The sequence below is a fragment of the Poecilia mexicana genome, unplaced genomic scaffold, assembly GCF_051168715.1.
Source record: "Poecilia mexicana isolate PSO_F unplaced genomic scaffold, ASM5116871v1 scaffold_22, whole genome shotgun sequence".
Taxonomy (NCBI): Eukaryota; Metazoa; Chordata; class Actinopteri; order Cyprinodontiformes; family Poeciliidae; genus Poecilia; species Poecilia mexicana.
Window position 1 is genome coordinate 22,301,358 of NW_028263391.1, and position 12,210 is coordinate 22,313,567.

General features: G+C 40.8%; 1 protein-coding gene across 5 annotated transcripts in view; it reads left to right on the forward strand.

Annotated features, from left to right (window-relative positions):
• Positions 1-12,210, forward strand: part of qkia (QKI, KH domain containing, RNA binding a) — an 89,813-nt gene that overhangs the window by 31,952 nt on the left and 45,651 nt on the right. For all 5 annotated transcript variants that reach the window (XM_014994787.2, XM_014994784.2, XM_014994786.2 and 2 more), the window contains exon 3: positions 11,329-11,445. In XM_014994787.2, the coding sequence (XP_014850273.2) occupies positions 11,329-11,445 (117 nt within the window). The remainder of the gene's footprint in view (positions 1-11,328; positions 11,446-12,210) is intronic.

Genomic DNA, 12,210 nt, shown 5'->3' on the forward strand with positions numbered 1-12,210 from the left:
GCTTGTCTGTTCTTTAATACTAAAACCTGAGATACTGAAGCTGATGGAGTTATACCATCATCACAGTTTTGCTCAAGTGTCACAACTACATAATATTAGAGCTGTTGTAAACGAATATTTTAGTAATCGAGGTACTCGAATCATTCGAGGAATCGTTTCAGCCCTACATAATATCTTTTTCATGCGGCTTTATTATTTATTTGAATATCGAACATGAAAAGAAATAATTTTTTGTGTGGCGCCATGTTTCTCTTTAAACCTTCTGATGTTTTTTAGAGTATGATGTATTTAGATATCGTCGTTGATGAGAAGAGACGGTGTAGATGGAGCAGGTCAGAACCCAACAGGACATGGAATGAGTTTTTTCCTCCTGACTTGATAAGACGCTGAGCTCAGCTGCAGCTGACACTAGAACCAGGTTCCAGTGTCTGAACTTGGGCTAAGTCAGTTCTCCACATCAGATCTTTCATTGTTGGTTCCTGCCTAATCTCCACAGTGAACTTGTGTACATGTTTCCACTTGGTGTTTGAACCAGTAACTGAGGTTGCTGCAAACTTGGTGTCGGCGAATCTTTAGTCTTAAATTCATAAAAAGAAAGTAAGTTGGCCTTAAATAAGTTAATTGAGGGTCTTAAGTTTTGCTATTTAATCTTGTATATGTTTTTTTTTTCCTTGCTTGACTTTTCTGTCGAACAAAATTTTAGTTGCGCAGACATCTTCATTACATTCTGTGACTCGAGGCAATGGAGGCTAGCTAGTTAATAATATACCCTTGCTAGCTAGCTGGCTTCTTTTGCATCTATCTTAAATGGATACACATTTATTTATTCATAGGTGCACTCTGTGCAAAAAATAACAGAACAACAAACAAAAAAAAAAAAACAAAAAACAGAACTTTTTAATCCTGGCACCATGGGTTAAGGTTGTAGACCCATATGCAGTGAGAAGCACAAAGCCCAGACCCACAAACAGACCTCGACATTTCAGTTTTTTGTCATTCTTGATGGTAATACAGCAGATTCCTCGACCATCTCCTGTATTTATATTTTTGTTCTATCTTAAATCTCATTCAAGGTGGCATTAAAAACATCTTAAACAGTCTCTAATTGAACTTGCTGACACCCTGTGTAAAGGTTTTCACTACATTTGTTTGTTGTTGATAATTGCCACCTGCAACGTTAACTAAGTCATTCCCACATACAGAGTGTGAAGTGCAGCGTCCTTATGTGGCCTTCGTTCTCACTCTGGATGCTGAGCTTCATGCAGAATTGGGGCGGTGACTCTGCGTTGTGTTTACAAGCTGTCAAGTAAGACACTAAACTAATTAGGTTTCCCCATGTTGGTCATGATGACTTCTGGAGATTCACAGCCTAAAAATGACACAGCAAAGGAACACACACATTTCTCATTCCTGTTTTAGCTCTCCCGCGTCTACATATAACCTCCCACCTTGTGAGATTTCCAAGTAAAGACGGAAAACTGTAAATGCCAGACAGGAGCTGCCAGCCGCCGAGCTGAATGAAGTAAATCCTACTTCCTGTGAAACTAGGTTTGCATGGTGAGAAAAAATCCCAACAATTAAAAAAACTGTAATGCAGTTAGAGCTCCTGGATATTTAGCAGATTTAAAGTCACCACAGCATCAGTGTGATTATCCCAAAGAGCTCCTCGGATGCTTTTTGTCTCATATTTTCTAAGTGTCAGGAAGGTTTAGCTTGTTCTCTCGGTTAGTTTCCCTCACTTGACACAGACGACGGCGCTCCAGATACTAAAGGTCACAGAGAGCGTATGAAGTGTTGATGACAGATGAGAAACAGAGGAGTGGACAAAAACTGCTTTTATATCATAATATTTAACTACATCACCACGGCTGGGAATCAGGATTCGATTATGATTTAATAAGCTTCAATGTTATAATAAATCGATTATTGATGATCACCCACCCACCTTGCTTTATAAAGAAGTAACAATTACTCTTAAATGTTCATATTGTAACAAATGTTTGTTTTAGCTGTAATTTTTGTCATAATTGCATTGAATTTCCACAAAAGAATGACACAAAATAACCAGTAATATTTTCTAGGTCTAATATCAACAGCAAGTTTTTTTTACATCTTCCAAAAATATCAACATCCCATAGAAGTAAATTCATCTGGTTTTTATAAAGGTTTTGTGTTTTTCTTTATTTTAAAATCTAAAAATAGTTAAATACATACATGTGCATTTTTAAAAAAAAGACAACAAATTTCCTGTAGTAGATATTTTATATTTTTCAAAAGGTCAGGGAACTTTTGCTACTCTAAACGAGGCTTATTTAACTGGACGAAGGAAAAACATGGCTCTTTAGCTTGTAAAGGTTGCAGACCGCTGCCGTACACCAACAAACATAATCTGAGATAAAATATTTTAGACAAAAAAATCACAGAATAAGGATCAGAAACATGCGTACCACCAGCGGTCTCTGCACATTCCAGACTAAATCTGAATTTATACATAATGAGTCTAAGATAACCTCCTCATCTGTGACTAAAAACAAAATCCTTCTTAGCGACCTGCTGCTACATTCTTATACAGCTCATTTATATTTAGAGCCATGTGACTCTCATTCACCGCTCTCACACCTTCTGCTTTCCTTCAAATAAGGTCATAGTTTAACTTTAATATAACGTTTAATTTAGTCTGACTTGTCCACATCTGAATCTTGATGCGTTGAAAAATCGATTCCGTCCTCCACCTCCAACCAGCACATCACCTCCTAATATTGTGCAACATTCATGGTTTTCACCTCAAATATTTATGTTGCTAGTTGGATCAACTCTTAGCTGCTTGAGATATCCATAACAATACTGATACTGTCTTAATATTTGGCAAAATTATTATATTTACATGTTTTCCTAATAAGCTGCAGCTTTAAATGCAACTGCTGGAACTTATAAAAACTGTAGCTGGAGTTAAAAACTGGGTTTTGCAGACAACCAGTGGAGAAATGTTCAGCGGGCTTCCTCAAGAGCTGAGCTTGTCATGTTCTGAGATTTAAGACGTCTGAACAAAGTGAGTCACGATGTCTTTATATCCCGTTTGTATTTTTAGGAAGAATAAAGAGCGTAGCTAATTAGATGCAAGGTAAGGGAGTGGATGATCCAAAAAGAGAGAGAGAAAATAAATGAATAACGAAGGAAGGGAAATGTCACTTTGTGTCTGCTGCTAAAGGAGAAGAGACCCTGCTGAGGACTCAAAACTTTCAAGCTCATTTCCCAAATTGCACAATTCTTAAAAATATCCAGAGGTTCACATCTTCCTGACTTCCAGGTTCTCCAATGAAAGCAGATAATGATGTTCTGTGATTTGGCATCACGTCATCTGCTGTAGAAGATTTGGCAGCGTTGATGCTTTCTTTCCCTCATTTTTTTGGAGCACTTCTGCTCACTTTTTCCTCAGATTTAAAAACAAAACTCTTCCAACGATTTGCCATCTCTTTAGGCTAAGGTCCCACCCACTCACCAGGCCTCCTGTCAACCCGGCTGCATGTGCCAGGTCCAGGTTTCTTTAGATAATTAGATTGCCCTGGTGCCTGGTTCCTATGTTGACTCTACCAGAATAACTCTCCTTGCCAGCCCACCTCTGCTCTAATTCCCTTAAGTGTGTCCCTCCTCTGATTTTGTGTCCCCCATTCCACCTCCCTCCACATCAGTCTGCTAATGTGTTTGTGAGTATGACTTATCGCCATCATTCTGTCTGACTAACCGCCCCCTCACCATTCTTGAAAGTCAGCCATTTCCTGATGTCGTCAGCGGTGCAGAACACTGTCAAGCGCCACCGCAGTGACTGCATCTTGACTGACAGCCGAGTCGTATGCTATCTGATAACTTCAACCTTCAATTAAACCGTATCTATGGCTGGGCTGCTCTTCGAGCAAGCACATGCACATCGCCAGGCAGCTGACTGGCAGCTCCGCGTGTCATTTCCGCTGACCTTCAGGCGTCTGATCGCATGTGTCGCAGGTCTTTTGAACGCATGTCTTTTTCTGCTCTAGACCCCTGCTTGGTATTTATGTTTGTTGAAGCAGAACGCCGTAGTGAGCAGGAGGACTGGTCAGCTGCTGGCTGCAAACACACACGATTGTGGAAGTCACCTCTGCTGTGCTGACTGTGTGAAACTGGACTCTGAGTTAACTGGTCAGCAGCACCGTCTGAACTCTAGAATGCCTTCCAGCTTGTGAGTGCAGAAGTAGCTGGTTCTCACAGTGAGGAGTGTAAAACCACCAGCTTCTGATGTTTTCCCACATTCAGTGAGTTATGTCACTTGAGCTTGTTTAAATTACTAATGAAATCCCTTTAAGCCCCAGTCTCCCCTCTTGTGGCCCAACCGTCGTCTCTGAACTAAATAGCCTCGAGGACATCTGCATATTTTTTATAATTGGTTTGTATTACTTAGGGACAATAATCAGTGTTGGATTTTAAACCAGTTTTGTTCATTAAACAACAGACACAGTATCTGTCTGCTTTGTTGTTTCAGACAAAAGATCGTTAACTTTTGTTAGTCGTACAGCTTGAACAAAGATTTGATTCAACAGCTTTTGAACATGAACCTTACACATTTATTGATTCAATTCAAAAACACTTTCATTTAACCTGAAAGGAAATTAAATGTTGCCACCTGAGTATCTTAAAGTAGTTGCCGTAGATGCTAATGCTGATGCTGATGCTGTGGGCAGGAACGATTTCTGGTGATGAACCTGAAGAAAATGATGGTTTGAAATCTCTCTGCATCCATTAAACTTCCCTTTCATCTCCTTTGACATTTCTTTAAAATAACTTCTTAACTCTTCATTTTAACCACCTGGCTAACTTTTACTCATCTTCACTCAATATCCACACTGAAGAGTGTTGTGAGGGTGGCCTGGTGGTGTGGCACATTCGCTGGCAGGAAACTGACCAGATGTTAAGTTTCTGAGGGCAGTTCAGGCTGAAAAGTGTCTGCTTCTGGTCTGCAGCTAATCTCAGAGTGCATCTTTAACAATTTGGCATCAGAGCAGGTGAAAACCTAAAGTGTGTGTGAAAAGGTAGTTATGGAGCACTTTGAATCGCCGTGCGGTGCTGTAGTGTTTCAAGTTTTGAGAATTCCAGACTTTTAATAGTTTGCAGAGAGAAAATCTCGACTCTGTTTCTCTGCAGTAAAACTGTGCGGACTTTCCTGGTCCATTTTCCCTGGACAAGAAAAGTCATTAAAATTGTTCCCATGAGGGTGTCATCACTTATCATGCCAGCTTCTGATATCTTCCTGACCCCCTTAAGTCATTACCAGCGCTGGCAACGTGCCGAAACACTCACCTCAACTCACTTCAGAGTTGTAGGTTAGAGGATTTTAATAACTGCAGCAATTATGGATGGGGACAATATTTAATGAACTGACAGCTTTCTACTTACCTGTTCGATAAGTAATTAAAATAATAACTTAAACAAGGAAAATTTAGTTTATTTTTTCTTTTAAAGCCAGTTAACTTGGTAAATGACAACAGTATAAGCTTTCAGGGCAGTAATGGGAACACCTCCAAGAGCAGCTTGCGTACCGGTGCTTTGATACTGTAAGCGAACAGTCCTCTGTGCTTCCTCACCCCGTCTGTCTGCGCATCATTAGGCTGAGATGTGGAAAAACGAGGAGGAAGGACGAAGGAAACAGGTTGACCACACACGGATCACAAGTGTCACTGGGGACACGGTGTCAGCTTTTATCTGCAGTATCGGATACAACGTTCACATGCCAGATCCCACCGATAGAGGATTCCTGAGACCAATACAACAGTGGCACCTCTGAATAATTAAAGAAGGGAAATGATTGGCGAGGATTTATTCCCTGTGGTTTGATGATAATAATGTGACCACTGGGGTACGAATAAAACGTATTACTCGAACTGATGCACTAAGATGGATGGATGGATGGATAATTCAAATGAGCGTCACTCCTTTTATTCTCCATCTTTTGCATTTCCATCCGGTTTGTAACCCTAAAATAAACTTCAACAGAATCCACAAATAGAGCTATCGATTAGGAGCAGCACAACAGGTATGCTGATTAGAGAGAGATTTAACTCCTGCAGGGCTTTGAGGTGAACATGTCACCACCTGAATCCTTAATTTTCACTTCTTTACAACTCTAGTTCTTTGTGAGACGTCCTAAATAAAATGGCTACTTCAAGCGAAATTGAAGTCAAATTCCATGTTTGTGTGGACAAACATTGCAAATTAAAGCTACCTACTCACCTCCAGAACACCAAAATCAATTTAGTCACATCACAGCTTTGTCTAACTTATTGTTAATTGACTGTTAGTTATGATTAATTCTCAAATCACTTCTTTATTTATGGTAACTACACAGCAGCCTGTCAATTATCTATCAGTTGTTTACATTGATGGTGATGTCCCACTGCGTGAGAGCGGTTCTGCAGTTCTTCAGGGTTTCACTAGCATTTCAAAACCAAGTCAGCAAGATTACAAAGGCAACACTTTCAGCTGTCTTTAACATCTTATTATTAGTATTTTGCATAATCAGCTAGATCTGCAACACCCCTGATCTCCCTTTGAGCTGGTGAACAGTTACCTTGAATGCCCTTATGCTTCCTGTTGTCTGCTGAACTCTTCACTCTCTGAACAACTAACAACTCTGTTTCCTTCTGAATGGCTATTTTCACTCTTTGTGGTTCCTGTGACTTCATATTTTAACACCTCACTGCTGCTGAAAATTACAAACTTTGAGTGTTTTTCCCAGCGGTTAGCATCTTTTTTCACAGCAGTGTTGTTAGCAAATGTTGTTAGCTCTTAGGTATGGCGCATGCATTTGTAGTTTTCATCCAGCTGATCAACGATCTGCATCAATCAGGTGAAAATCAACCATGATGAACGAGTGATTTAAAGGGATGAAGCCAGCTGGTGGCCAGAGGGGTGGTGTGTGGTTTAAAAAAAAAAGAAAAGAGAGATTGATTTGTGCATTTAGAGAGCATTAAACACAGGAGGATGAGAGATAAGCACATCAGGAAAGGCAAGATCCTGTTCTGTAAACGACAGAGGAAAGGGAAGCTTGTGTTGTCACCAGGAGCTATGAATGGATGTAAAAAGGAAGCTGTTGGAGGGTGCTATGCAAGTTATTCCACTGTAAACTCCAAAAAACTTACTTGAAACAAGACTCAACAGAAGTCTGACGAACTGGAGAGTGGTGCGGTGCAGTGTTAAAATGATTGACATGATAAGTTCAAGGTAAGTGAGAAGATGTAGAGAAACTGAGAGATTGAGCAGGATGATGGAACCTGGTGCATCGCCGTTCCACCTTGCTTTGATGCGATGCACTGAATGAACTCCGTCCTATTTCCATAAGCCCGACTGGCTAATACACGATTGGTATTCTGGTGCCGGCCTCGCCCCGCTCTTCGATAAGCCTTCCGCGTACACAGCCAGAGCCCTCAGCATGATCTCATTTCCTGTCTCCCCACCACCACAAACAAACGCAGTCAAAGACACAATTGTTGTGCTCCGGTGACCATTGTTCATGGAGCTGCTGTCGTCTCTGTTGTTCGCCCACATCCGTGGAAGAAAAATGCCAAAAGTAGAAATCTGTGCACAGAAACTTCTACGGCCATCAGCTGTGGGTGTCGAGGACATCTGCAAGAGTTCACTCTGTACTTTGTGTTTCACACACACACACACACACACGGTGGAGATGCTCACAACATAACCCGCCTGTGGAGCAGTGATAACTATGGCCAAACAAAGGCCCTTTAATGTCAGACTGAGCCTTTGTCTTGAAGGGGGCTTTGTATGTACACAGCTGTGTGAAAGTGCAAGATTTGAGTTTTTAAATAAAATAATTATTTCCACTTTCCAAAGCTTTTAGAGTAAATGTATATTTTACCCTTATTATGGCAGGCTGTTATAGATGACGTGACACTTGGAAAAGGAATGTAGACTCAGATTTAGTCGATTTAGATAGGAGTATAGTTTATCATCCATAGATCCACAATATCTACTGCATTCATTTTTAAAGAACCACCATTTTATTTCTATTTTTATGTTTTAAAAATAAAAACGTAAAACTTTTTCAAAAAGAGAATGGATACGTTTTCTTACAAGGGACGTTGACATTTCTGAAAAATAACTTTGTTTTCCACCTTATGACAAAAGCACTAGACAGGGTGTTTTCACACCTGACAGTCCAGTAGACTCGGTTGCAACAGTTGTTGCATTTCCAGCTGATGCGGTTGGTTTTCACAATGCATGGTGTCAAATGATCCAAACTCTTTGAACAACCTTTTTGCCCCCCACCCGTCACCACCGCACCTGTGGTGGCGCTGCGCAAAGAACTACTGAAGGAAATGACACAAAAACCTCTGAAGAGGACATGAGCACAACTTCCTTCTTCACAAAATGGAAACACAAATGGAGTGGTGTCAGAGTTTAGAAGTTGTAGGATTTCTTTTTTGTCTTTGGTTAAAGACCATGAGCCATGTCTCTTGGTAGCGCGAGACTCTTTGTTATGGTTGTGTTTACCCAGAATGCTGTGCGCTTGAAGCGGTCTCTGGTTACATATCCATCTGAACCACTTCCAAGTTCACTTCAAACCAACTGAGACCTAGAGGACCAGAGGTTGCTTTTTTGGTCCACATCTAAGTTTGATTGCACATTCACACCCAAACGAATCAGACTTTCTAGACGAAACTAAAGCAGACTAAACAGAGCTGGTGTGAATATTCAGTTTCTTGGATCTGAACCTTGTCCATCAACAACCCTGTTGCCGGTTCACCTCTCTGCTTTACTTGGACCTTTTTAAACAGAACCTCCTACAGGATCTACAGGTTTCAGAGATGTTCCGTTCAGTTGTGTAGCCATTACACATTATGCAATTTTCCCATTGTTGGATTTTCTTAAATCTCTTCATCATCAACGTCAAGGACAAAATCTCTCACCCTGCATCGAGTCCTATGAAGAATATAATCAGTGTTATTTATTTCACCCATCAGTGGCCATTATTTTAATCCTGATTGGGGGACGTTTGCGCCGGTGCTACTGACTACATCTCCATATTGTTTTGGAATACATTGTCCTAAAATGTGCCCGTTTAAATCTTATGTTGCTAATTGATAGCTTTGCCAGACACAACACCTGCTCACTGCACTCCACACACACCGTCAGTGTGATCCACACAGATGGAGCTGAAGACTCTGTAGACTGGGAACGTGCCGGCAGTGTTGGTCCTCAAATATTTAGCTGCCGTCCTCGGCAGAAGAGGGTCAGTTCACCCGGCCTGGCCTCTCTCCATGTCGCTCTTCTTCCCTCCATCAGGCCGCTGCTCTCTGTCAGAGGCGATTCTCATCAACATTTATGTCCCTGTGAACACTTTCTGCCATCAGTTGTACAGAGATATTAGTGACTCTGAGCTGTGCAAAGAGCAGGACATTGGATGTGCTCTGCAGTACTTTCAGGATTTTACAGCCAGACTGAACCTCAGACATTATTTGCTGCTTCTTTTTCAGTCTGTTTGATGTGCGGAGCTTAATTTGTAATTCACTGTATGTGTTTAATGTATTCATGGTTGTAAATCTTATGGGATTTAAAATGATGGAAGATTTTTGCAGCCATTAGAATACTGTGAAATGTCAGTTTCTCAACCCCCGCCCCCAAAAAAACTAAACTGTAATTATTTTTTTAAATCGTAACTACAACAAGCAAACACGAAACCCTGCCAGTAGTGAAGGAGTTTAACACCCACATTTCTGTCACTGCAGCTTCCAGGTTAGAAGCTGTGTGTGGTGTTGAAGTCCCACTGTAAAGCTCAGAGCGAGGGGCTCACCCTCGTTTGCTCTGGTTGTGTGATGCAGACAGACAGCTGTGTTCTGGGCTTTTATTCACCTACAAGCCAGAAGCAGAGCCACGCGCTGACCGCCGAGGACGTGTGTCCTCACATCCCTCCGCCAGCACGCACCGCAGAACGTACCCTCAGCACTAGTTCTCTGATTAGAGTTAATCAAACAGACAGTTGCCTTGTGACAAAGAAACGGGCTTAAAGCATGTGTGGCCACATGCTCTGATTATCCGTAGGGTGCCGGCGTCTTTCTGGCCACGGGGTGCGTCCTTCCTGGTGGAGACTGGCCAGGGATGCAGGCAAGTCCGTCCGACAAGGACAAAAACAACAGCCTGGAGTTTTAGGTTCTCCTCACTTGCTTTTGTTCAAACTGTGTTGGAAAACTATAAAATCTCAAATTCTTCTGTAACCAAGTGTAATTTCTCTGATGGTATTAAAGACACATTGTGACAATTTTCCTTAATATCTCAGAATCTTCCAATTTGCCCAGGTGGTTTCTTGTCTGTTTCCACTGTGGGATCTAAAAATAAGCAGTGTGTTTAAATTATATATGCCAAAGCTAAAAAGGGTCATGCCTCCTAATGCTGGAGAATAGACGGACATCTTTCTCAGCTTGTGAGGGTCTGATTTAGTCGCTGGGAGTATTTCTTGTTCCCAGAGCTGTGATTTTTAGTGGTTATATTTTATGACTTATGTATCCTAACGCAGATCTTTTTGGAAAGGGGTAACTGGATCAAATGAACCAAATTTCACAGATTCACACTTCCACTCTTGCATTTCTTTTATATTCAGAGATGTATGTTTTTTAAAATGGTATTAAGAACATAATCTAAAGCAGGAGTTGGAATCACAGCCTGTTCTTTTAAAGACATGACTCATCATTTCAAAGCTTTTATGCTCTGAGTTTGAATTCAAGTCACTTCTAACACAGAAAGTTTGTAATATTTGCAGAGTTTTAATATTTGAGATTGATGCAATTTAAGATTACTTATTTAAAAAAAAAATGGCTTTGTAAACGGCTTCTCCACTGCCACAGATTCTAAGATTTCATTCTGAATTTGATTCTCTGCTAAAGTTTGGTGTTTTTAATAATGCATTTGAATACAAGCACCATAAATCCATTATTAGTGCCTGTGTTCGACTGTTTGAGTACTGGCTCCTCTTGCATAATTTGAAATGAACAGCTATATAAACTTCTGGAAACAAAAAGTTCAGAATATTTGACCAAACTTGACCAACAGTTTTTCTTTAGAAGGTAGTGCAAGACTTGCTCTGCTTCTTTAACATTGTTTTGCTGTTTAATTTTAACCCAAATAAAAAAAAAGAAAAAGTTTTTCATGTGAGCCATTTTATGATCTTTAGCAGTACTTTAGGTAAGAAGCTGCTGTCAGTCATATTTCCTCACAGATCAGGCCTTTTCTTTCACACCATGTGTGTTTCCAGGAGATTCACCGGTTTTCTCTTCTTGTCTGTATTCGCAGTATAACTTTGTGGGAAGAATCCTCGGTCCCCGGGGACTCACTGCCAAACAGCTGGAAGCAGAGACGGGATGCAAAATCATGGTGCGAGGAAAGAGCTCCATGAGAGACAAGAAGAAGGTAAACTCATCAGCCTTTCTCCGGTTCTTCTTCCACACAATTAATACTAAATGTGCTTTGCTCCTATTGGCTTATATTTTTTTCTCCTCCCTGTCTGCAATGATTTATTATCTCTTTGGGAATGTTATGCGACATTATGAAATTTGGTGGTATGCTGGTCACACAAGAACTTCCCAGTGGGCCTCCAGAAACACGAGGCAGGCACACGCTCAGTTGATGCCTGCTGGCGGCTTTCTGACATCTGATAGTGCTGTTAGCGAAGCGCTGCGTGGCAGAAAGTGCAGGAGGCGGTAGTAACGGCTCATGCAGGGGGCCGGGTCTATATCTGGAGCTTCTGTGCTGAGATTGGAAACATACAAATAACAGTATACAGTGTAAATGCATAGAAATATGTAAAGCAAGCTCTGCAAAAAACCTTCCCTCTTTTCCCCTCGTACTAGAAAAATAAGGTTGTCAAGTTTAAACACTAGACCATCAAAAACAAAATTGAAATAAGACCTTATGTTATTTAATGTATCTACTTAAACCTTGTAACCTTTTGCAACTTTCAAGCTATGAACACCTACATTTTGAAAAATCTAAGAATGCTGAACCACAAATTAAGTGTATGCACACTTTTTTCTTCCACTAAACCTTTGTTGATATGCCTAGGTACATCACTCTTAGACTTTGTGGCTTTCTCTCTTTCAACTGTGTGAAACATAATTGTGTTGACCAGCGCATAACATTTCTGTACTACTAGCTCCAATCGCTAAGCGTTGAAAT